Consider the following 27,355-nt stretch of genomic DNA (forward strand, 5'->3'; position numbering starts at 1 on the left):
CAATAGTAGAGAGTAATAAAATATTATGTGCTTTGTCGCAACGGAAAATTAATTCTGTTACATGCGAATTGTCAACAATTGGTAAATACACCACACATTCTGATACTTAGCAACACCAACCAGTAAAATGTCAAGTTTAAATTCCTGGTCAGTACTGAATTTATTGATAGCAGCTGGGGTTAAGAAAATTACATTTTTTTCCTTTACTGCTCCCACGCTAGAGGAAAATGCAGCTCCCCACTCTCTTGACAGCTAGTCCATGACTCCCACTGCAAAGCGTGTACGCATTAGCGAACACGCATGTCTACGGATATCAGGCACAAACAGTATTGTACTAGCCTCTGATGCCCCTCACAGTCAAGTAAGGTGCCGGAGACAATAACTGCACAAGTCAATAACTTCAACAAAATGCAAGATAAGGCTTAACTATTTGAATATTTTTACATCTTTTATACCTACTTTTTTGTCTGAAGTTATTAGTTTAAAGGCTTCTGTGACTTGCTGGGCTGTTGCTCCACCACCTACATCCAGGAAATTAGCTGGAGTACCACCATGCAGTTTTATAATGTCCATGGTTGCCATAGCCAGTCCTGCACCATTCACTGTATAAAGAAAAACAAGTTTAATCATTTGAAACAATACACTGGTAACAGAAAATTAAGATTAAAATTATTTAATTTATTGCAAATTATATTATGAATGAAGAAATTTTCAACGGATCTGTACACAGATATAAATTTACTTTATAATCAATTAGTTTTTCAAATTATTTTACTAGGTGTTCAATGAAGGATAAGAATTGCATCTTTTTTAAACAGAAATTTTCTATTACTTCTCAAAGGAATAAGCTCAAGGGATTTCGTACTGTAGAATCGAGGAATGTTTAAAGAACTGTTTGCAGGGAGATAAGCAGGCAGAACAAAATACATGGTTCATTAAGCAACTGGAGTGATGGTAAGACTGTATTTAAGGAAATAAAAGATGCATTGTTATTGATAAAATTGGGAACTATGTACTGAGAATAAATAGCCCATCGTGCAAACGGGTGGTAGAAAGCGAGGGAGGAGGTGGATGTGGTGTAGAGTGCTGAATGAGCCCGAGAAGTTTAACAGAAGGGCGCACACAAAACAGATGGCTGGAACTGTTAATCTCCATATATGCTCCCAGTCATTTATTATTTTATATAAAATAATATGACAGAAAGGAAGTTATGCTGCAACCCTAATGACTCTATTCTAAAGGCACTGGGACTGAATTTCGACGCCGACGGGTTTTTAGGTGGGAGGGGGTAGAGAGCGTGAAATAGAAGGAATGAGTTCCCGCCCACACGGACCTCAAAGAGATTTTACACTGGGGCAAGCAAGGCTTTGGATGGGCCGCCTGCCCTTGTCCCAGTTGAGGCCCTTGAGTGACGACTTAAGGGCTGCTTTCCGCCCAGTCTCAGGCTGGCGGGAGGATTTCCTGGACATGGAGGAAGACCGAAAATAATCGGGCTTAGGCTTCTGGCAGGAAGGGGTGGGGGTGGCGCCTCCATCAGAAGCCCCTTCTAACTTTGGCCGCCACCCCCCCCAATCTAAGGTCCAGTGGCCACTCCCCCAACACCCTAATTGCCTACTTTCCATCCCCCCAGGCCTTCCCTACCCTCCCCACATTGAGACCCGAAAACTTACCTTTATATCCAGTCCCAGGACTTTGGCTCTGTCATTTTCATGCACTTCCTCTTCCGTCCACTGCAGCTCGCTTCAGGGACTAGAGACATGCTGGCCAATCAGATTGGCCAGCAGCCCTCCAAGGTGCATTTCCACCCGAGTGATGGGTGGAAGTCCTGCCTGCAGCCAACTGATGCTCGAGCATGATGGCTGCAGGGCAGGCAGGGTTGGCGGGATGTGTTCCCTGCCAACTCTTCAGATGGCAGAATAGGAAACCCGCCATCCAAAATATTCAGGCCCTGGCCTGTCTTGTTCACAGCCAGGTTGGCAGTAAGCGCATTACAGTTGATCTCAATGTACTTGGCAATAACCAACTTGGGGGAAGGGGTTAGTGAGGGAAGAAATCAATCAATGCCCCCGCTATCTGGTTCTACAGGAAAAAGGCTTATTTGTGGACACTGGATGAGGAAAGATTAGATCTGGTGTGGAATCATCCAGTCCCGTTGGCAGCGGGTGTCATGGCAGGCAGGGGTGTAGGGGGCGGGGGGACCAGCTGGCATGAGGGGCAGAAATCGGTTTCACTCCGGCATGAAATCACAGCGGGATCATCCAATGGCAAAACACAAACCTGCTGGAGGCCAGAGTGAACACAATGGGATGCAATGTAAGGCCCGGCCACAATTGTCCACCCCACGACCAGTTTACCGTTACGCCAGCTGGAAACACGCTGGCCCAAAACATGTCTGGACAAGTGTGATGTGCAGAAATTGGGATTTACCTTTAAGGCTTTGCTCAGATCGCGGACATCTGAGAATGCTGGAGCCCTATAGCTACTGGACTCTGGAGGAACACGTGCATCGCACGCTGGGTGGATCCCCACGCACATGGATCCACAATGAAACAGCTCTCAGAGGGTGGGAGGTCTCCGTTGATGTCTGGGGTCTGCTTTGGAACATCACGGACTTGGCCATGGGCTGCTATGGATGATCGGCAAAGGTGGGGTGGGGAGAGGAAGGTCTAAGTGGGAGTGGAGGGTGTAGCGGCGGGTTTGGGGGCTGAGGCTGCGGGTGGGAGTGGGGGACAAAGGAGTCTAGCCGGGGGAAGGGTTGAGGTTTGGAGAGGGAAAGAGGGTGTCTGGGAGAGAATGTTGCAAGTGGGGAGGAAAGTGAAAGAGAGGGAGTTTGGGGAAGGGAAGGTATCCGTGGGGAGGAGGGAGGTCAGGGGGGGGGGAAATGTTCAGGGGGAAAGAGGAAGTTCAGAGGGGGAAGCTGTCCGGGGGGATGAGGGAGTAAGATGGGGGGGGCGGGGGGGAAAGGAATGTCCAGATGAACATGCAAGGGAGGGAGTCAATGACTGCCTCCTGCGGAGGCAGCGGGAATAGGGTGACAAACTGAGGGTGGGTGTGGTAGGAGGGAATAGTGAGTGTGAGAGGGGGCAGAGTGAGCCGGTAGAATGAGAGGATGAAGGTGCGTCAATAATGCTAGAAGGGGCAGCGAGAGTGGCTGGCAGGACTCAGGGCAAACACAGAGCCTCGGGATGGGAAGGAGGGGGTTGAGGAGGTCAACATGGATGGGGGTGGGGTTTTTAGGAAGGTAGGGAATGTGCACATTCACCTGGACATCCTGGAAAGACAAGAATTCGGGTTGGTAGGTGGCGATGGGGAGATGGAAGGTAATGCCAGGTGGGTCCACAGTGATGGGGGAAAGGTCATGGATGACTGAGGGTGGGGGAAAAGACAAGTGAACTGATCAAACACTTGACTACAACTATGGTTTTCAAATCAAAAGTGAGTGGAGCCTAGTGTTGGACGGGCACAGGTGTTACATGGGAGTGTGATCAGTGGGTGGGCGGAGATGCAGGTCAACTCAGATGAACAACTGAAAGAGTACCGCAGCAGGCAGCGTTGAAAAGGCTCGGGACATTGAGATGGTTGTGATGGATGAAGGTTTCACGTGCGTGGGAGAGTGCTTGCATGAGGTTCCGAAAGGCCCTGTCACACACACACGTTTCCCACCAGATTCACTTGTGGTGCAGCTGAACTGCTAGTGGGGGGCAGTAAGGGGTGCAGGGGGAGGACCCGTGAACCTGTCAATGAAGCATGAATCTGAAAGACAACATTACATATGATTCAGTGAAAGTGATTATATTTTCAGGTTATAAAGTGACAACATGTGTGCAACCAACTGATCAGAATTACTTAAATTTTCTAGGCCATCACTTCTTCTAGGTGCTGTCCTGACATGCACAGCAGGGGCGGAGACAGCCTGTGCAATGGTTGGTCCTGTTGCCTCTGATGAATTCAGTGTACGTTCTCTGGAGATTCGAGGCTTTGACGGCCCTGGATTGCTTTGGCTGTCCTCTCTGGGCCAGCTGCTCCCTCTGCATTGACAGAGGACAAGGTTGAGGGGGTCACAGGCAAAGGGGACTCAGAGGGAGCGACAGCTTCTGAGATTCCTGATTGGATGACCCAGGAATGTCCTCCTGCCTTCAGGTGCCTGAGGGCTCCGGCCAGACTCCTTGAGGAGAAGGAGCACCCACAGGGACATCGAGGTGCCCCATTTCCCCCTCGTGCTGCCACTACAGGAACTCACCTGTGGCTACTGCGACGGAGTGCAGGTCTGTGCACATCTCCACATTATGCTGGATCAGGGTCTCCATGGTGTCTGCCATCCTTCCCATGGGGACCCCCATGCGTGCACATTTCATCAAAAAGCAGGCGGATGCACTCGTCCGGCTCGTGTGCCACTCTGTTGAGGGACTGGCTGGCTGAGGGCATCAGCAGGAGAGTCAAAAGCAGGAGAAAGAGCACTCACAGTTGCGCTGAGATAGGGATGATGTGGTGCAGGATCCTCACATGGTTGCTTGCCGCTGGCCTCACCGCTGCAGCTGGCACGCTCCGCATCCTCACCATTTAGCATGATGGCATGCTGAGCGAGGGGCCTAATGTGGGCCACTCCACCCCGGTCTGGGGCCTCTCCCTGCTGTTGTGAGCCAGCTTCTCCAGAATGAAAAAAAATGGAGAGTGTGAGAGCAGGATGCATGGCACTGCGTGGAATGTTTGTATGGTGAGCGGTGCAATGGACAGAATGAGGACACAAGCTCCAGAGGATATGAGCCTGATGGAGGTGTGAGGGTGTGTGAGAGTTAGTGGCATTGTCTCTTGAGGTGCAAGATCCCTGTGGATGTGATGGGTTTGTGAGTGTATGAGTTGAGGGCGGTGAGGTGGCTGACTTACCCTGGCGGGTGATTCATCCTCTTGCTGCACAAGATGGCTGACCTCCTCTGTGCTCTGTTGGCGCTGACTGCCGCTACCACCACCTCCCAGGCCAAGTTGGTGACTCTGGTTAACCTCCTGCAGCCAGAAGTGGGGTAGAGGACATCACAGCCACTTTCCACTGTTTCCAACAGGCACCCCAGAGAGGTGTCACTAAATTTAGGCGCTGCTGTCTTCCTGGCTTTCGGGGCCATCTGTTGCCTGGAGCAGTTATGGTCTGTAGACATGAAGTAGGCTGCGCTCTGGTGCGTTTTAATTATGGGGCCTGGAATGAGGAAATGCTGAGGTCAGGGCGCGGCGGGCAAATCTGAGCCTGCCTGCCAGCAATCTGGCGTGTTTCTCATGAATGCATTATTAATGAGGCGGGACACGCCAGGAATGGGACGATATGGCGTGAAAAACCGTCACTGCGGCCAGCGGGTAAAACATCTTTTTTCCTGCCCACTACCACACTTAGCGTAAATCTGGGATGATTCCACCCTTAGTTGTGGAGCACTCTCGTCAATCATTCAGAAAAATGATAGGCATGCTATTTGTGAAACACCTTAGGTCATTCTGAGAAAGACAAAGGAAGGCTAAAATTGTCAAAATAAGAGGGGCTGCAGAAAGATTTGGTGAGATGGTTAAAATCCTTCAACTATCTTAACCAATTTCTTTTCAAGTTCAGAATCTTTCTTACCCAAACAGCCTATGTTGCCGTCTAGTCCGATGTAGTTAAGGTCTGCCTTTGCTGCTTCCTGGTCTCTTTCATCTTCTTGGCTCCAGTCTTGCAAATCGAACACTTGTTTTTGGCGGTATGCAGCATTGGAATCAAAGGTGATCTTTGCATCCATGCACATCACTGAAAAATAAGTCTTCATAGTCACTAATCTACCAAAGTTACAGAAATGGCAATTATAAAGGCAAAGATCTTAAATGAACAGGTTAGAAAAGGTAACATATATATAAATGTAAAAATAATGAGCACTGTCACATGACTTTAAACAACCTGAAAAGCTTTTGAAGTTTGCGAGTTCTCAAAAGGTGGGCACATCACAGTCAATTAGTGGTAACATTTCTAGACTAGTAATTCATAGGCCTAGACTAACGCTCCGGAGACCCAAATTCAAATCCTACCACAGTAGCTGGGGAATTTAAATTCAATTAATTAATAAATCTGGGATAACAATGATCATGAAGCTACAAGATTGTCGTAGAAATCCTTCTGGTTCACTCACGTCCTTCACGGAAATAAATCTGCCGTCCTTACCCAGTCTGGCCTAGGTGTGACTCTAGATCCACAGCAATGTGGTGACTCTTAACTGCCCTCCGAAATGGTTTACCAAGCCACTCAGTTGTATCAAACAACTACCACACTACAGGGCAATTTTCTTCCAATCAGGGAAAGAAAGCAATGAACAGTATTACACAGTGAAGAACAATTTACTGATATGTAAAAATTCTAACTAGCCCACATCAGAGGGACAAGCAGAACACTATGTTTGTTTACAGAGGATTATGTATATTCAAAGAATGAAGAAATCCACAAATAACGTAGGCATCTGTGAACATTCCATTACCACAAGAAATGCAATGGCTCAAGGTCCACCACTGTTGTTTGGTAGTACAGAATTTGAGTACTGCTGAAAACAGACATGTTGTTGAAGCTTTTCATCTTGAACTCATCAGGATAATTCACAAGAATACCAAATGTAAAGGGAACAACAACTTATATTGCATGAGAAGCACGCACTGATTGGTTGGCAAGTGGACTCTGATTGGTAGAAATGTTGCCATGGAGAATGCACCAGTTAACTTCCAAGCTTTGTTTAAATTCAAACCAGGCAGGCTGACTCCGATTGGTCAAGGCTAAACAAAATAGGTGACAGCTATTCTCTGGTTCATTTTCCAGGGCAATGCCTTGACCAGTCAGAGTCAACCTGCCTGGTTTGAATTTAAACAAAGCTCAGCAGTTAACTGTCAGTCATCAGTTAACTGGTGCATTCTCCATGGCAACGCCTCTACCAGAGTCCACTTGCAAACCAGTCAGCATTCTCTTCTCATGTAGTATAAATTATTCCCTTTACATTTGGTATTCATGCAAATTGTCTTGATGAGTGCAAGACTAGAAGCTTTGACAACATATGTATTTTCTCAGAAATACTAAAGTCACCACTGCCTTCTCAAGTTTCTAGGAATGAGGGACATTCCATGAATACAAAAAAAGTTTTTCAACATTTATCTATCCATCACTTAACATTAGTGTCTGCAATGTAAGTGGTAGACTGGTTGATTTAACACAGTGCTAAGTGTATAGCCTTACTTGAAGAAAGGTCTAAGCAATAATTCTGCATGATCCACATTGTGTTCACTTCCACAAATAGTTTTAACATTAATACATGACATCCTTTTGAAATCCTACCCTCCCAGAGGCTAAATGCAATTCACATTTTTTCTTGCTCAGTTAATTTTATTTTCCTTTTAGCAGAATACTTACATAAAATCTGACACCGAACCACAACTTTGCATTCTTAAATCAGAAGCTTTTTGAAAAAAACCTAGAGCTATGCATTTCAGGTTATGCTGAGTAAGGTTGCCATGGCATCAGAGCAGATTAAGATGCAATTCTTTTAACAGTTCAGCTTTTTATACAAAACTGATTATTAAGCAACTTATCCAAACCATGGATCTTACTTTAAAAATGGAACATTGAAAAGGCAGGTTGGGCAAAGTAATGGAGACTAGCAACCAAACCAGATACAGGAATGTGACTGATAAAGTTTTATATTAATATTCATTAACGGGAGTTAAATCTAGGAGCAGAGAAGAGTAAGAGTTACTTTACCCTCGCCTGATGAGTCTTCCACCATCGGGTTTATCTCAATCAAAGTGGCATCATATTTCATGAAGAGTTCATACAAACGTACAATGACATCAGCAGCATCGTTTATTAGTGCAACTGGGAAATCCATCTGCTGAGCAACCTAATGTACACAAAAAAGAAAACCATTACCTATTGCAAAAAAAAAGCACCAAGAAATATTCTTAAACAACCTTTATGTTCACAAAACTCAAAAATTGTCTCAGAAGGCAGTTAACCTCACCACCTCACCCCAAAAAGGCAGAAAACAAATCTTTTAAAGCAAGAATTTTGGTTGTGATTCGGCAGGAGTAAACTGATGAATGAGTATTATAAATCACAATTTTTAAAATTGGGTGAATGATAGGGCAAGTTATTTTATTCATTCATGGGATGTGGGCGTCACTGGCTAGGCCAGCATTTATTGTCCATCCCTAATTGCCCTTGAGAAGGTGGTGGTGAACTGCCTTCTTGAACCACTGCAGTCCATGTGATGTAGGTATACCCACAGTGCTGCTACGGAGGGAGTTCCAGGATTTTGACCCAGCAAGAGTGAAGGAGTGGTGATATATTTCCAGGTCAGGATGATGAATGGCTTGGAGGGGAACTTCCAGGTGGTGGTGTTCTCATGCATCTGCTGCCCTTGTCCTTCTAGATGGTAGCGGTCATGTGTTTGGAAGGTGCTCTCTAAGGGGCCTTGGTGAGTTCTTGCAGTGCATCCTGTAGATGGTACACATTACTGCCTCAGTGCGTCGGTAGTGGAGGGAGTGAATGTTTGTGGAAGAGGTGCCAATCAAGCGGGCTGCTTTGTCCTGGACGCCATTGAGCTTCTTAAGTGTTGTGGAAGCTGCACTCATCCAGGGAAGTGGGGAGTATTCCATCACACCCCTAACCTGTGCATTTTAGATAGTGGACAGGCTTTGAGGAGTCAGGAGGTGAGTTACTCGCTGCAGGATTTCTAGCCGCTGACCTGCTCTTGTAGCCACAGTATTTATATGGCTAGTCCAGTTCAGTTCTGGTCAATGGCAACCCCCCAGGATGTTGATAGTGGGAGATTCAGCAATGGCAATGCCATTGAATGTCAAGGGGCGATGATGGTTAGATTCTCTCTTGTTGGAAATAGTGATTGCTAGGCAGCTGTGTGGCACGAATGTTACTTGCCATTTGTCAGCCCAAGCCTGGACCTTGTCCAGGTCTTGTTGCATTTTGACACAGACTGCTGCAGTATCTGAGGAGTCGTGAACGATGCTGAACATTGTACAATCATCAGTGAACATCCCCCTTTCTGACCTAATGATGGAAGGGAGGTCACTGATGAAGCACCTGAAGATGGTCGGGCCGAGTACACTACCCTGAGGAACTCTTGCATTGATATCCTGGAACTGAGGTGATTGACCTCCAACAACCACAACCACCACCCTTTTTGGTACTATTGCCAGGATATTGTCAGGTCCCATAGTCTTTTCCGTATTCAGTGCCTTCAGCCGTTTATTGATATCACGTGGAGTGAATCGAATTGGCTGAAGGCTGACATCCGTGATGCTGGGGATCTACGGAGGAGGCCAAGATGGATCATCCACTCAGCACCTCTGGCAAAGATTGTTGCAAATTCTTCAGCCTTATCCTTTGCACTGGTGTGCTGGGCTGGATATTGGTGGAGCCTCCTCCTCCATTGAGTTGTTTGGTTGTCCAACACCATTCACGACTGGATGTGGCAGGAGTGCAGAGCTTAGATCTGATCCATTGGTTATGCAATCGCTTAGCTCTGTCCATTGCTTGCTGCTTATGCTGTTTGGCTTGCAAGTAGTCCTGTGTTATAGTTTCACCGGGTTGACATCTCATTTTTAGGTATGCCTGATGCTGCTCCTGGCATGCCGCCCCCCACCCCACCCCCCGCCCGTATTCTTCATTGAACCAGGGCTGATCCCTTGACTTGGTGGTAGTGGTATGCCAGGCCATGAAATCGTGTTGGGTACAGTTCTGCTACTGCTGTTAGCCCACACAGTGCCTCATGGTTGCCCAGTCTTGAGTTGCTAGATCGGTTCGAAATCTATCCCATTTAGCATGGTGGTAGTGCCACACAACACGATGGAGGGTACCCTCAATGCGAAGATAGGACTACGCGATGGTCACTCCACAAGGACTGTGTTGTGGTCCTCCTATCGATACTGTCATGGACAGATTCATCAGCAGCAGCAGGTTGGTGAGGCCAAGATCAGGAATGTTTTTGCCTCTTGTTGGTTCCCTCACCACCTGCCGCAGATCCAGTCTAGCAGCTATGTCCTTTAAGACTCAGCCAGCTCAGTCTATGCTGATGCTACTGAACAAATACTGATCTATTCATTGGTGAACACTGAAGGCCCCAACCAGAGTACATTCAGCAGGAGGCTTCCTTGCCCATGTTTGGCCTGATGCCAGCTCATCCTGAGTCAATGTTGTGGAGGCCCAGGGCAACTCACTCCTGACTGTAGACCATTGTGCCACCACCTCTGCAAATGATGGTGATATTGGTGTCTGGGGCATTATCTGTAAAGTATGATTCCATGAGTATGACTATGTCAGGCTGTTGCTTGACTAATCTATGGGACAGCTTTCCCAATTTTAGCACAGATGTTAGTACGGACAACTTTGCAGGTCGACAGAGCTGAGTTTGCCATTGTTGTTTCCAGTGCCTGCGTTGTTCTGTCCAGTTTCATTCCTTTTGATACAACTGAGTGGCTTTCACGTAGGCCAGATCAGGCAAGGACAGCAGATTTTTATGACAACTGACAATGGTATCACGTTTATCATTAGACTTTTAATGGTGGGATTCGAACTCAAATCCCCAGGGCATTACCCTGGGTTTTTTTTTATTCATTCACAGGATGTGGGCTTCGCTGGCTGGGCCAGCATTTATTGCCCATCTCTAGTTGCCCTTAAGAAGGTGGTGGTGAGCTGCCTTCTTGAACCGCTGCAATCTATGTGGTGTAGGTATACCCACAGTGCTGTTAGGAAGGGTGTTCCAGGATTTTGACCCAGTGACAGTGAAGGAAAGGCGATATATTTCCAAGTAAGGGTGGTGAGTGACTTGGAGGGGAACTTTCAGGTGGTGGTGTTCCCATCTATCTGCTGCCCTTGTCCTTCTAGGTGGTAATGGTCGTGGGTTTGGAAGGTGTTGTCTAAGGAGCCTTGGTGAATTCCTGCAGTGCATCTTGTAGATAGGACACACTGCTGCTACTGTGCGTTAGTGATGGAGGGAGTTAATGTTTGTGGATGTGGTGCCAATCAAGCAGACTGCTTTGCCTTGGACGGTGTCCAGCTTCTTCAGTGTTGTAGGAGCTGCACTCATCCAGGCAAGCGGGGAGTATTCCATCACACTCCTGACTTGTGCCTTGTAGATGGTGGACAGGCTTTGGGGAGTCAAGAGGCGAGTTGCTCGTCGCACGATTCCTAGCCTCTGCTCTGCTCTTGTAGCCACAGTATTTATATGGTTAGTCCAGTTCCATTTCTAGTCAATGGTAACCCCCAGGATGTTGATAGTGGGGGAATTCAGTGATGCCAATGAACATCAAGGGGTTCTCTCTTCTTGGAGAAGGTCATTGCCTGACACTTGTATGGCGCGAATGTTACTTGCCACTTGTCAGCCCAAACCTGGATATTGTCCAGGACTTGCTGCATTTCGACATGGACTGCTTCAGTATCTAAGGAATCGCGAATGGTGCTGAACAAACGAACCATCAGCAAACATCCCCACTTCTGACCTTATGGTGGAAGGAAGGTCATTGATAAAGCAGTTGAAGATGGTTGGGCCTAGGGCACTACCCTGAGGAACTCCTGCAGTGATGCCCTGGATCTGAGATGACAGACCTCCAACAAGCACAACCATCTTCCTTTGTGCTCCAACCAGCGGAGAGTTTTCCTCCTGATTCTCATTGACTCCAGTTTTGCTAGGGCTCCTTGATGCCACACTCGGTCAAATGCTGCCTTGATGTCAAGGGCACCTCACCTCACCTCAGGGGAGTTCAGCTCTTTTGTCCATGTTTGAACCAAGGCTGTAATAAGGTCAGGAGTTGAGTGGCCCTGGCGGAACCCAAACTGGGCATCAGTGAGCAGGTTATTGCTAAGCAAGTGCCGCTTGATAGCACTGTTGATGACCGCTCCCATTACTTTACTGATGATGGAGAATAGACCAGATGGGGCGGTAATTGGCCAGGTTGGATTTGTCCTGCTTTTTGTGTACAGGACATACCTGGGCAATTTTCCACATAGCTGGGTAAATGCCAGGGTTGTAGCTGTACTGGAACAGCTTGGCTAGGGGCACGACAAGATCTGGAGCACAAGTCTTCAGTACTATTGCCGGAATATTGTCAGGGCCCATAGCCTTTGCAGTATCCAGTGCCTTCAGCCATTTCTTGATATCATGCGGAGTGAATCGAATTGGCTGAAGACTGGCACCTGTGATGCTGGGGGCCTCCAGAGGAGGCCGAGATGGATCATCCACTTGGCACATCTAGCTGAAGATTGTTGCGAATGCTTCAGCCTTATCTTTTTCACTGCTGCGCTGGGCTCCTCCATCATTGAGGATGGGGATATTTGTGGAGTCATCTTCTCCAGTGAGTTGTTTAATTGTCCACCATCATTCACGACTGGATGTGGCAAGGCTGCAGAGCTTAGATCTGATCCATTGGTTGTGGGATCACTTAGCTCTGTCTATCACTTGCTGCTTATGCTGTTTGGCACGCCAGTAGTCCTGTTTTATAACTCTACCAGGTTGACACCTCATTTTTAGATATGCCTGGTGCTGCTCCTGGCATGCCCTCCTGCACTCTTCATTGAACCAGGGTTGACCCCTGGCTTGATGGTAATAGTAGAGTGGGGGATATGCCGGGCCATGAGGTTACAGATTGTGTTCGAGGACAATTCTGCTGCTGCTGATGGCCCACAGCGCCTCATAGATGCCCATTCTTGAGTTGCTAGATCTGTTCGAAATCTACCCCATTTAAGTCCCATTTAGCACAGTGGTAGTGCCATACATCACGATGGAGGGCATCCTCAATGTGAAGGCGGGACTTTGTTTCCACAATGACTGTGCGGTGGTCATTCCTACCGATACTGTCATGGACAGATGCATCTGCAGCAGGCAGGTTGGTGAGGATGAGGTCAAGTATGTTTTCCCCTCTTGCTGGTTCCACTACCACCTGCCGCAGACCCAGTCTAGCAGCTATGTCACTTAGGACTCAGCTCGGTCAGTAGTGGTGCTACCAAGCCACTCTTGGTGATGGACATTGAAGTCCCCCACCCAGAGAACATTCTGCACCCTTGCCACCCTCAGTGTTTCCTCCAAGTGATGTTCAACATGGAGGAGCACTGATTCATCAGCTGAGGGAGGGCAGTATGTAGTAATCAGCAGGAGGTTTCCTTGTCCATGTTTGATGCCATGAGACATGGGGTCTGGAGTCGATGTTGAGGACTCCCAGGGCAATTCCCTCCCGACTATATACCACTGTGCCGGCTCCTCTGCTGGGTCTGTCCTGCTGGTGGGACAGGACAAACCCAGGAATGGTGATGGTGGAGTTTGGGACATTATCTGTAAGATATGATTCCATGAGGATGACTATGTCAGGCTGTTGCTTGACTAGTCTGTGAGACAGCTCTCCCACTTTTGGCAGGTTTTGCGATTGCTGTTGTCATTTCTGGTGCTGAGGTTGATGCCGGGTGGTCCGTCTTTTTGTGTCTTTGTTACAACTGAGTGGCTTACTAGACATTTAAGAGGGCATTTAAGAGAGGGCATTAAAACATTGCTGTGGGTCTGGACCAGGTAAGGACGTCAGATTTCCTTCCCTAAAGGGCATTAGTGAACCAGATGGGTTTTTACAACAATTGACATCATTGGACTTTTAATTCCAGATTTTATTGCATTCAAATTCCACCATCTGCCATGGTGGATTCGAACCTGGGTCCCCAGAGCATTACCCTGGGTCTCTGGATTACTCGTCCAGCGACAATACCACTGCACCATCGCCTCCCCCTTATGTGAAATAACTGAAACACTGGGGTCAAGTGTTTTGTTTAATTCAGTTGTTCCTCCTCCACAAACATACAAGCTTCAAACCCCGGATCCTAAGAGAACAATTACTGTTGCAAGACCCGAATTAGCAGCTGAGTTTAAGTAGAGCCTAGGGCAATTTAAAAACTGCACTCTCACATACTTCAGTATAACGCACCTTTTTGAATTTTTCTTTTTAGGACCTTACTAGCAATTTATCCTACATACACCAACAAGGCAAAGCATGCTATGTACAGAAACATTAATTATACAATGGTAGTTACCTAACTTAATCATCATATCAGGTCACCAATGCTTCAAGCTTATTCCATACTACCTACATCAACTTTAATCCAACCACAAGATCTCTAACTTTAATGCTGGACTCCCTCCTATTGTATCCTCACTATTCCCCATTTAACTTCAAGATATATATACCCTAATCTTGTTATGCAACTAGGTCTCTCAAAGACAAAGTTTTCCTCTATCCATCTGTGAGCACACTTTGGCTGCTGGTCAGGATCCGAGCCACTTCTATTTCCACTTGTTTCTCCCTGTTAGTTTTCTTTTCTCTTTCCCAATCCAATACCTCTCTCTCTCCTGTCATAGTGCCTTTTTTCATTTCTCCCCTTTTGGGTCCTCTGCCCTTCCATAACCCTACCCCAATCCTTCAGCACGCCTGGACCATCCTACTCTCCCGCTGTCATCCAAGGCTTCTCTCCCTACAGTTTCCCTCTTTGTCTCCCTTGTCATCCTCTAAACAGCCCTTCAAGATACTCATCACTGTCTCCTGAAAAGCAGCAATTCCTAATTCCTTGTTATTATTCCTGCCCAGTCTGCAAGCAAGGGCTAATCTTTCCTACCAGCTTCCTCACTCACCCCTCCCAATGCTGACCCTGTGGACTCTACCAGTGGATCAGCTATCACTGTCCCTCTCCACATATCCCTCCAGATAGTCTGTTCACTTGCGAAGTCCCTTTCCACGAGTTTATTGTGGATGATAGCATCAACATCACGGTCTTAATGAAAACCTGGTTATGGGATGATGACACCTTCCTGTACATGAATATGCCCAGCTGGCTGTTCCTTCCACCAATTACCCTACCAAAACTGCCACAACAATATTATGACTCTTATCATCAAGTCACACCATGGTCTATCTCCCTACTCCTCTTTTCTCCATTCTCCTTCTCTGAGCATATTGCCTTGTTCCACCCCTCTCACCTCTCATTTAAGATCTTCAATTTCTACTAAGTGCCACTCCAACTTTTGCACAAAGATATCTTCACTTCTTTCCTCCCTCAGTCTTTTCCTAAAGTGACTTCTCATGCTCAATCTCAAATCATCATACTCTCTCTCCTGAGTTCACTGTCCTCCTATCCTCCCTTAATTTCTCTGTCCATATGCCCAACCCATACTGTTAGAATTATGATATTTAAAAGATTATGTTTTGGGGCTGTATCTTTAAATTTAGGATAAAATGAAGGGGTCACATGACTAGCTCTGAAATCTGCCTGATAGTAAGCCTGGGTGGTTTTATTGTTAGAGCTCAAAGGAAGTCTTAGATTGTTTTACTGGGAGGAAGATGCAAGGTATTTACACTTGGAGACAATGGCAGCAGCCTGTGTGTTAACAGTAGAGGCTAGGAGTCTCCAAAGTCCTAGAAATGTGTAGATAATGTCAGGTTGTAAAGAGTTATGATTTCGAATGTGTATTTAGTTCCTAGATGAAAGAAATTTGGGCTGTCTCGGATAGCGAATTAGCATTTCTACCTGGATACAAAGCCCATGTGATTCACTTTGCCTTGGGGAAGGATGCAGAGGAAATCACTATAAATATCAGGTTACAGGCCTTCCTAGAATATTACGTGGACATCTTATGGTGCAGTGGTAGCATCCCTACCTCTGGGCCAGAAGCTCCGGTTTCAATCTCATACCAGGACTTGTTGCCACGGAAGGTGCATTCATGGCGCAGTTCAACGGGCTGCCAGTCAGAGAAGTCGTCCTCCCACCAACTCCCCATTAATCCCCAAAGGGAAAAAGGCGTGTGTGAAGATACACCAGAGAAGTACTATCACAGGCAGTATTTGGATCCGTCTGGATTGGGGAGAGCGGGAGCAGCTAGAAACCAAAATGTTTCTAAGGTTAGCTTTTCAGGAATGCGCTCAGATTGAAAAGTTCATGGGGAGTTAAAATAAGGTTGGAAGAGGCACCTAGCTTAGGCTAGTGGAAGATGCTCAAGGGAAAGAAAACCTCACTGTGAAAAACAGTTCTAATATTGCAAGATACCAGGTTGAAAAAAGAAAAGAACACGATTAATACCTCAGGAACCAAAGTCACTTTGGATTCATTCTGGGAAAATTGAATGTCTACGTGAAGGAGTGTAAGCTTTTTCGGCTGGACTAAGAATAAGGAGGTATTCCGTTCTGTGGTTTGAAGAATAAGTTGCCTACAAAGATATTTAGTTAATAGATTTTTTTTAGTCATTTGTTAATGTCCTAAAATCTGAAATCTTGACGTGTTATTCTTTCAGCTATTATCTGAATGTTTGAATTTCTTAAAATGTTAGCAAACTCTATGGGGATCCTAAAAGTATTTACAGTATGATGGTGTACAAATTGGATAACTGTCTCCTTCCCAAACTTTGCTAATGTACTTTCTGCACACTATTCAGATACCTACAGCCTTGAAATATACAAGAGAACAATTCAAATACAAAGGAGATTCGGAATGTAGCTGCCAAATTCCAAACACTACCTCAATGCCCAAGAACTGTACTTCTACTTCACAAGAACTAGCAACAGCTCTCAAAAATAATGTAATATAATGAGACCAAGTGACTGATGGCATTTACTATTGGTACAAATCTAATTAAGGGATGCCCAGTTACAACAGTTAAAATATTTGTTTATTAAGGATATTTATTGTGTATAGTAGAGTTCATTATGCTAATTGAACAGTTGTTAGTTTGAGCTTTAAGATGAGGTTCTCGACACATTATTAGGCTATGCTGCTCTGTTCAAGGTTTTGCTGCTCTGTTCAAGGTTTTGCATTACCATGCAATGGACTCACCCTTTGGCACCTTCATTAAAATATTTATAGTCTTTTTTCAAAAAGGCAAGCTAATGGTTAAATTGGTTAATGAGTTTCTTTTTATCACCCAAGGCAAGCTTATAGTTAAATGGGTCAACGTTTTTATTTTCTGGACACTTACAAAACCTTTACTATTAATTAGAATCAGTGTCTGCCTGGATTCTTAATGAAGGGTACATGTAGGTCTCCTCCAAATAAGGCCTTATTTGTTATGCATTTATGTGAATGAAACTATTCTGCATGAAACTTATTAAAAATTTTATTTCATTTTATGAACTTCCCATCTTTATTGGATTTCTGAGGCTAGTTAATGAAATGTGAGCCTTTGGCTGAGCTCAGCACAGCTCAGCTCTCCCCCACCATCTCCCTATCCCCAGTAGTGACAGTAAGGACCAGCAAAGGATGAAGACTGCTTAGACACAGATATGCAGCTGTTGAAACATTAAACACAAGAACAAAATATTGAGTTATGTTTCTTTTATATTAAATTTCCCTGGCTGCATACTGAAGCCACTTAAGAAATCGAGTGACTGGATAAAGGGAATATTTTGCATGCCAATGGTTAGTATAATTGGGCCATTTTTATGTTCGGCAAACTGAAGATATAGTATGCTCTCAACTAGTATAATATGGTCAAAAACAACATGTAATGGCATAGAATTAAATTAAACAAATTAAGATGTTATAGTTGGGAGTCTTTTTTACTATCAGTTAGGCTTAGTGGACTGATGTATTCAGCACTATTTAGCATAATGTTAACTGAAGCCAAATACTCTGTATTTTAGCATGCTTATTAAATAAATTTCTTTAAATCTTAATATGTAAAAGTAAAATCCATAAATAAGCAGAGATGTACATAAATGATATACAGGCAAGCTTGGTTTGTTCAAAGAGTATCCTGTGTCATTTTTGAATATACGGCCCCAAAACCGACGCAGTTCAAAATGAGGGGGCTTTAATTTAAGCATTAGCTCAGGCTTCAATACAAATTTGCAATCTTCTGATAGGGAGGACACCACTTCACAATGGAGCTAAATGCTGCCTTCTGCTATACTTAAATTTGATTTAAGGTCTGTCGGTGTTTTTTCCAACTGTCTGTGTATTACTGAGAAACAGCATTGATCTAGAAGAGATAGGTGTTGCACAACTATTTGATTTAATGAAATATCATTGTTCTTGCACAATACTAATGTGTGAAAAACACTAATAAATGGAATGGATTTTTTCATGTTTATTATAAATACCGTATTTCAGCTGGATCCAATGCATTTAAACAATTCATGTTTTATATCCTCCTTCAACCTTTTTGGTGAAAATTTGCATTTTCTCTCTTCTTCTATCTTCCTTGAAACAATTCTCTTCTTTGAAGGTTGTACTAATATATGGCTACTTTAGAACCCCAAATGCGCATTTGATAAGTTGACCATTAATTGAGTATGCTCAAAGGACACTGTTAAATCTGATTTTAAAGACAGATTACAAATAAAATCTCCCAGAGGAGCCTGCTAGATCTACCACATACTAGATTTCAGAAACAGTAGCAGAGATTGAAATATCTTCTTTTTGCATTAGAAAGCTCTATGCCACATGAAAATTATCTTGGTTTCCAATTTATAATCATGACACTCTGCTAAAACCCAGTAGGGATTTCTAAAAAAACTGAGAGGAATTTTAAACTTATGTAATTCCTACTTTCTTCATTGTTCCTGTAGCTTCATTGTTTCTGCTATGTTACTGAGTTTTGTTAACGTGCTCAAGATAAGAAACAGTGAAGCTTTCTTTGGATTTTGCATTTTCTACTTGTCACAATTATGAGGTTTATACGGTTATGATGTTTTGGGATAGCGTCTTTAATTTAAGGTAAAATGAAGGGGGGTCACGCGAACTGTTCTGAAGTTTGCCCAACAGCAAGCCTGGGTGCTTCGATTGTTAGACATTATAGGAAGCTCAAATTGTTTACTGGGAAGAAAGTGCAAGGTGCTTACACTTGGAGACAATGGCAGAAGCCTATGTGCTAAAAGTGGATAGATTGAGAGTCTCCAAAGTTCCAGAAAAGTTGAGAGTGTCAGGTTGTAAACAGTTATGTTTTAAACTGCCCATTTAGTTCCAAGATAAAAGAAAGTTTGGCTCACAAGAACAACTGATGAGCATCTCTACCTGAATACAAGGTCCATGTGATTCACATTACCATGTTGATGGGCTTTGAGAATAGAAAGGGTAGAGAAGAAGCCACTGTAATATTGAGTTACAGGCTTTCCTAAAATATTGCAGTATGTCACAGACAGGTTTGTCTGCCAGAGTCCAGAAAAGAACATGAGCAAGAGGGGGAGAGGAACTAGAGGCCAAAAGTCACTATGGTTCACTATGCCAGAATTCAAGTGGAAGCTGATGCTCGCTTTGAAAAGATCAAATTCATGAGGAGTTAAAATGAAGCTGGATGATTTGCCAAGCTTATGCTAGAGACAGGATCTCCAGTAATACTCTCACTGTGAAGAACGGTCCTGGGATTAGAAGTTACCAGACTAAGAAAAAAGACAGAAGTAAAGCCTCGGGAGTGAAGAATCATTTTGGACTGATTTGGGAAGAATTGAATGTCTACTTAAAGGACACTGTAACATATACCTATAGTGGGATTTTTGGTTGCGTCAAAAGTTCTGTTCTGTATTTTAAAATATAAGTTGCTTACAAAAAGTATTTAGTTAATTGTGCTTTTAGTCTTAAACATCTTAAAATGTGAAATCTATCAGCTATTAAATGGAAGTCCGAATTTCTCTTCTTCAAAGTTATTGGTCTCTAAAGGGATCGTAACATACTAGATCTACACTATGCCTTTGCAGGATAGTCCATGTCTTCAAAAAACAGCAGAATATCACCAGCACCAGATCTTATTATAGGCTCTAACTGCCAATTAAACAATAATATGTGTAAGTTGTTGTAAATGTTAGATTGTGCTAATATCCTTGCAAAAGGGGAGTAATGAATGGTTTGCAATGTCTACATTAAATTGCATAGATGAAATTATTCTTTGCTACATATATTCTTACCAAGAGTGGGAGTTAACTGGCTCGATCTCTCTGAATCGACTTAAAGGTTACCAATTAACTCAAGCTCTTAAACAGCCCCTAATTGCTAAGCTCACGCATCTGAATAAGTGTCAATTAATTCAAAAAATAACCTTCAATGATACACATAGTTGAACAATTCACAATATTGTACACAATAATGTACTTTGGCTTATCCCTCAAACAGCCAAACACAGGTCCCTGCATCACTTGTACCAAATAAGGCTGGAGCCATGTCCTGAACACAGCTGGTCTTTTAACTTACGTATTACCATTAGAAGGAACTACTACCTACTTAAACTAGACAAAAAGGCTTAATTCTGTCACATCTCATCAATAATTTGGACTCAAAAAACAGGTCGCAGATAGGAAAATAATATAGCAGGAGAAAACAATAAATTTCTTTAAGCCAACATATTTGGTGGCAATTCTTTTGATTTCAAGAAAGACATTGCTGTAACGCAGCTGTAAAGAAACACTGAAGGAACTTCAAAAAGACAGGCCAATTTCTTATAAACTTGTGTTTACAAAATATAAATGTAACTATTTCAACTAATGCAGCTTTGTTTTGACAATTCATAAGTGCTACCATTTTAAAGCAAAAGTTTATTTGTTTTTGAGTAGAGCTTGATTTTGCATTGAAATGCCCTTCAATTTCTCATGATTTCCAATTTCATTTCATTAATGCTACCTGGGTCGTTCAATTGTCTATCAAGAACCTTTGAGAATATTTACAAGTAATAAAGTACTTTGTAAGTACTGGTGCAAAATATCAAATTTACTTTACCTCTCAAATGTGACTTTATAGAAATTAATAATTAAATATCTACTACCATTATTTATATTAAAATAGCTATGCTAATTTGTGTGTGATTTTTGATTATGGCGAATGCTAATATATTATTTTTTCCTTTATTGGAAGGTGGTGTCATTTATTGCCCATCCCTAACTGCTCTCAAGAAAGTGATGGCGCGTCGCCTTCTTGAACTGCTGCGGTCTATCTGGTACAAGTACACCTATAGTGCTGTTATGAATCAATCACCATGGTCAACTATTATGGAGCTGAAATAACATTGGCAGTCATTAACCTGGAATGACGCAGGATCAATTGTACACTTTAATTTAAGAAAGTGAAAGATCTGAACAGGATTTTCAAGCCAGTACCTCCCAAAGGTCATGCTTTTTGTTACTTGAATAGCAGCCCAGATCTTCCGTTGTCCAGAGGGTCGTACCACAGATTACCCTAGATGAGGAGTCGGGGGACCCCTCAGAAGTCCCCACTCAAGGACAGCAAGGGAATTACCTGAGAAGTTTTAACTTCTGATGGGCAATTACCGAGCACCAGGAACTACATGAAGCTCCAAATTAAATCGGAGACTTTGGATGGTGCCGACTCTCTCAGCAGAATAGTCAGAAGATTAAAACCACTTCTAACTCCTGGGTAATTATTGTACTGAACCCAACCCCCACCAGCACACCCCTGACCACCCTCCTGAGCCCCACCTGACCACCTGACTCCTCCCCTCACTCTCCCCAACCCCCTGGCTACCCCCCACTAACTCCCGCCACCCAACTAACCCCCCCAGCTCCTGACTACCCCTGCCCTCCCAACCCCTAACCCCCCCATCTCCCCCACCCCGACCACCCAACCCAACTGTCCCCAACCACTCAACTCCCCTTGAGTACCTGCGATTACCCAACCCCACTCCCCACAACCCCTCTGACCACCCAAGCCATTTTATGCACTAACTTACACACTTCTCTTCTGTCACAGTGGCTGGGACCTTTAAACTTAACAGTTTGCGACAGCTGGTGTTGTAAAAAAGGGGGCATGGCTTCACAGCCCCTGACTATCCTGCACTGCACTGAAAGCCTCCAGGAGCAGCTATGCTGCACATTTCTCAGCAGGCCCGGGTCAGAAGTCTGGGTGAGAAACGTGCAGCTCCAGTCTAGGGTAAGTAAAAAGGAGTGGAGTGGCAATCCGGCAGTGATTGCCGCTCCAGGAAAGATTCGACCCAATATCTTAAACAATTAATTTAAATTTACAGGAACTGGGTTTTGAAGCGGATTAGGCAGCGACCTTCCACTTCTATAGAATGAGTTCAAATCTAGCCTAGACTGAAAAGACCTATATACCCAGAACAGACTTTCACCCTATGTGAAAGGAGTTTCAGCAGCATCAGCCTGCAGTACAAAACTCTGCATCCAGCGGACTATGTCACTCAGTTAGACCAAAGGATTGTTTGGCTAAGAAATGGCAAAACTACCAAGCTGGACTTTGGAGAATATGCTTCCAGCACTAACGCTGAGACCAATTGTCAATGTACAGCAAAAGGAGTGGAGCTTTCCTCTACACTGATTACTGTGTTCTCCATGATTTGCCTTATGCCAAAACATGCCTGAAATGAAAATGTTCTATCCCTCAGCTTCATAAGCAGCAACAAAGTTTTAAAAAGCTAATGGTTCAAAACTAATTCCATATTAGTTATAACTCTAATTAAACATTTTTCAAAAAGAAAATGGTCACGACTTTGAGAAGAAATGCAAATTTCATAGAATAATAATCTTTGGAGCAATGTTCATTAAGGATAAAACTAGAGCAAATAGGTGGCTGGCAGTTTTATTTCTTGTGTGCTACTTTAACTTCCTTCGCTGGTCTCCTATTGAAACTTGCTAAAATTATTTCTAAAATACAAATTTATTGTAGACATTCTGCTAGTCATCTCCCACAGAGATTCATCAGTCCAATTCATTTTTAAATTTCTCTTTCTCCAATGTTTTTCTGCTGGAGATTGAACGAAATAAAGGCTGTGTAGGAAGCAAGCAAAAGAACACATCTGCATCTACATTTACTTACTTATAACTAAATTCATTTCAGAATTCTTGCATTCTGACCATATTCATTTTAAAAGAAAGAAAACACCATTTGGGTAATTATAATCTCCTACCATTTTGAGGTGAAAAATTCTCTAGAATCAAAATCAAATTGTAATAGCTTAATGAGTAATCAAAACACTTCCTTCTTCATTCCTTCATCAAATAGGTAAGTAGCAGTAGCTGCAGGATGACAAGGATTGGGTCCTGAATATTGAGGGGTATATGACATTCAAGAAGAATAGGAAACTAGGTAAAGGTATTAATCAAGGATGGCATTGGTGCAATAGTTAGAGATGACCTTGGTTCAGGAGATCAGGATGCAGAATTTGTTTGGGTGGAGATAAGGAATAGTAGGGGAAAGAAGTTACCAGTGGGAATGGTCTACAGGTTCCCTTACAGTAACCACAATGTAGGACAGAGTATACAAGAAGAAATATTGGATGCTTGTGATAAAGGGATGTCAATAATCATGGGTCATTTTAATCTACATATATCTACACAGAATAAGTATATTCCTACTATAAATAAAAATTCCAAGGAGAGGACCCACCATCAGTGGTTAACTAAAGAAGTTATGGAAAGCATCAAACTTAAAAAGCATATAACTGCGCAAAGATGAGTGGCAGGTCAGATGATTGGTCAGAATACAAAGAACGGCAGAGAATGACTAAATCGTTAATCAAGAGAAAGAAATTAGAGTATGAGAGGGAGCTAGCTAGAAATGTAAAAATGGATAGCAAGAGTTTCTACAGGTATTTAAAAAGGAAAAAAAGTAAATTGAGCGTTGGTCCTCCAGAGACTGACAATGAGGAGTTAATAGTAGATAATAAAGGAATGGTGTGAACTTATTTTGCTTCTTACTTCACTGTCGGAGATAAAAATACATTCCAGTAATGGCTGTAAGTCAGGAGGTGAAAGGGAGAGAGGAACTTGGTAAAATTATATTATATCACTATGGAAGAGGTACTGAGCAAACTGATGGAGCTGCAGGCTGACAAGTCTCTGGGCCCAGATGGACTTCATCCTAGGGTCTTAAAAGAGGTGGCTAATGAGGTAGTAGATGTGTTGGTGTTAATCTTACAAAATTTGCTATGTTCTGGAAAGGTTCCATCAGACTGGAAAGAAGCAAATATAATCCCTCTATTCAAGGAGGGAGGCAGGCAGAAAACAGGAAACTATAGGCCAGTTAGCTTGACGCCTGTCATGGAGAGGGTTTTAGAATCATTAAGGAGATTATAGCTGGGCACTTACAAAAACTCAAGGTAATCAGGAAGAGTCAGCATGGTTTTATGAAAGGGAAATTATGGAGCTTATGGAATTTATTGGAGCTCTTTGAAGGAGTAACATGCGCTGTGGATAATGGGAGGCCGTAGGGGTACTGCACTTAGATTTCCAGAAGGTATTTGATAAGGTGCCACATCAAAGATTATTGCAGAAAATAGGAGCTCATGGTGTAGGGGGTAACATATTAGCATGGATAGAAGATTGGCTGGCTGGCAGAAAAGAGAGGGTGTACATAAATGGTTTTTCTGATTGACAGGGTGTGAGAAGTGGAGTTCCGCTGGAGCCTCAACTTTTTACAATTTATATCGATGACTTAGATGAGGGGAGTGAAGGCATGGTAGCTAAATTTACAGATGACAAAAAGATAGGTAGCAAAGTGGGTTATGAAGAGAACATAAGGAGGTTGCAGACGGATATGGATAGGTTGAGTGAGTGGGCAAAAATCTGGCAGATGGGGTACAATGTGGGAAAATGTGAGGCTGTTCACTTTGGCAGGAAGAATAAAAAAGTAGCGCACTACTTAAACAGAGAACAACTGCAGAATTCCAAGGTGCAAAGAGATCTAGGTGTTCTCGTGCATGAGTCACAAAAAGCTAGTATGCAGGTACAGCAAGTAATTAAGAAGGCTAATGGAATGCTATCCTTTATTACGAGAGGAATTGAACATCAAAGTAAGGATGTCATGCTTCAGTTATGCAGGGCATTAGTGAGACCACAAATCGGATACCATGTGCAGTTTTGGTCTTCTTACTTAAGGAAGGATGCAAATGCACTGGAGGTAGTTCAGAGGAGGTTTACTAGATTAATACCTGAAATGAGCAGGTTGTCTTAAGAGGAAAAGTTGGACAGACTGGGCTTGCTTCCAATGGAGTTTAGAAGAGTATGGGGTGACTTGATTGAAGTATATAAGATTCTGAATGGTCTCGACAAGATGAGCGTGGAAAGGATGTTTCCACTTGAGGGTGAGCCCAGAACTAGGGGGCACTGTTTTAAAATGAGGGGTCACCCTTTTAGGACAGAGATGAGGAGAAACTTTTTCTTAGAGGGTTGTGCAACTTTGGAACTCCCTGCCTCAGAAGGCAGTCTTGAATATTTTTAGGTGGCGTTAGATAGAATCTTGTTAGGCAAGGGAAACAAAGGTTATCAGGGGTATATGAGAGCATGTAATTTGAAACACAAACAGGTCAGCCATGATGTTACTGAATGGCAGAGCAGGTTCAAGGGGTTGAATGGCCTACTCCTGTTACTATTTTGTATGTTTATATGTTCAGTACCTTGACAGCCTGCTCTCTTTTAATTCCCTCCATAATGTCCACTGGTTCCTTGATAATGGCATCTGGAGTCTCTGCTGCCACATCTTCAATGTTCACCCCTCCATGACTGCTGCCTATAAGAACAGGGCCCTTTGAAAAAGACAAACAGAATACATTTTAACAAAGACATTCCACAAACTCAAGGGTAGATTTATTTTAGAAATAAATATATCTATCTATATATATATATATATATATATATATGAATGAGAGAGAGAGAGAGATAATTCTTTTTCAGGTCCTGTAATTAAATACATAGCATGTTGTGACCATGTTAAATCGTTGGTTTTTAGTCTGGGGTGATGGGGATGGGTATTTGGGAGAAAGAAGAGGGAAAATATCTACCAAGGTCCCCCAGTCTGCATCGCATTCTTATGCACTTACTGAAGTGCATTTATGTGGATTACAAGTGATGACAAGCAAAGCTGTGATGCTCCCAAACAACACTCAGCACCGAAGTTCATCAGGGTGAGGTACTGGAAGGTCTCCAGGACCCCAGTGTCACTTGATGCCTAGCAAGAATTAAACTTTTTCAGCAGAGGAGAGGAGAAAAGGTACCAGAGAAAATAGGTAAGAAACCTTTCCCCACCACCAAAAACAAACACGGTGAACTATAACTTCCCTGACGGGTTAGGTTGGTAAAGGCATCACCAGGTTGGCACTAAGTCAGACAGATGATAATCTTCCAAGTTTGAATTAACAATCTATTATTAGCTAAGGCAGCAATGCTATAATCGATCCAACGTTCGTGGGTATGGAGGGATAAAACAGGGTACTTGTTACTGATTGCTGCTGTATGAACACTGCTGGAAAGCACTTATGACAAACTTTGAGTGCAGGATCATGCTGAGCTGTGATGCCCTTCATAGTCAAATTGCCTCCTGACTCTTGATCTTATGCTCACATGAGACTTAAACCACAGATCTGAATTCTAGGGAAACCAGTAAAGGCAATATTAAAATTCTGGGAACACTGACTCATAGAAAGATGAGTTGAACAACTATTGAAACTGCCAGCTATTTCAATTAGTGCCTGGTGCCAGGTAAATCCATATTAGCCAAGGTAACAGCATGGTTGCTTCACTTTATCTAGGTAGTTAAGGAATACTTTGGAGTTTCCCCCAAGGCCCTTTCCAACTATTTTCTGATAATTACAATTTAAGGTATCTAACAAGCTGGAAATGCTCAGAAGATCTAGTAGCGTCCGTCAAGGCAAAAAATGACCTTTCATCAGAATTCTGATTAGGGTTCTGATGAAAGGTCATCCACCTGAAATGTTAACTGTTTCTCTATCTCCACAGATGTTGCCTGGCCTGCTGAGCATTTCCATCATTTTCTGCTTCATTTCAGATTCCCAGCATCCATAGTATTTTGCTTTTGCACCTAACAAGCTACTGGGTCATCATCAACTAATTACAAACCTGACTTATACATCCAAAATGAATGAATGAAACAATGAATTCACATGATAGAGTGAATTGCCTTAGTTCATCAAATAACGATGCAAGTGGAAAAAAAGGGCTCCAACTTCCTAAAACATGAAAGAAAGATATACTTTTAACACTCAAATCAGAAGATTTAGGATGCTGTAACAATTGAAGAAACAGATCTTCTAATCCACGGTTTCATAAAATTACTCAAATTACAAAATGGAAACCGGTTCTTCGGTCCAACCTGTTCAGTGTAGGTACTTATCCTCCAACACAAGTAGCAATCCTAATCCCACTTGCTTGCCCTGTTTCCAAATGTTTTTATCTCCCTTTTTTCCAACCATCTACCTGACCTATTGTTAAATGTTGACACGGTCTCCACTTCAATTATTACCTCCATTGGTACAGTGCACAGTTTCACAACCCTGTCAAAAAAAAATCCAGTCCTCTTGTATTAAAATCTCTTGTATTAAACCCTTTGTCCATGCCCCTTACTTTTTTTCCAGTGTTA

The 27,355-nt window shown here is 43.3% G+C and overlaps 1 protein-coding gene across 2 annotated transcripts in view; it reads right to left on the reverse strand.

Annotated features, from left to right (window-relative positions):
* LOC144683821 (succinate--CoA ligase [ADP-forming] subunit beta, mitochondrial-like) overlaps positions 1-27,355 on the reverse strand; it is a 114,247-nt gene that overhangs the window by 30,955 nt on the left and 55,937 nt on the right. Inside the window, exons 5-8 of one of the 2 annotated variants that reach the window (XM_078547286.1) lie at positions 25,377-25,505; positions 7,748-7,886; positions 5,603-5,764; positions 460-602 (exon numbers count right to left, since the gene is read on the reverse strand). In XM_078547286.1, coding sequence (XP_078403412.1) covers positions 460-602; positions 5,603-5,764; positions 7,748-7,886; positions 25,377-25,505 — 573 coding nt within the window. The remainder of the gene's footprint in view (positions 1-459; positions 603-5,602; positions 5,765-7,747; positions 7,887-25,376; positions 25,506-27,355) is intronic. The other variant, XM_078547287.1, reaches the window with a different exon arrangement.

Source organism: Cetorhinus maximus, chromosome 8 (genome assembly GCF_964194155.1).
Source record: "Cetorhinus maximus chromosome 8, sCetMax3.hap1.1, whole genome shotgun sequence".
Taxonomy (NCBI): domain Eukaryota; kingdom Metazoa; phylum Chordata; class Chondrichthyes; order Lamniformes; family Cetorhinidae; genus Cetorhinus; species Cetorhinus maximus.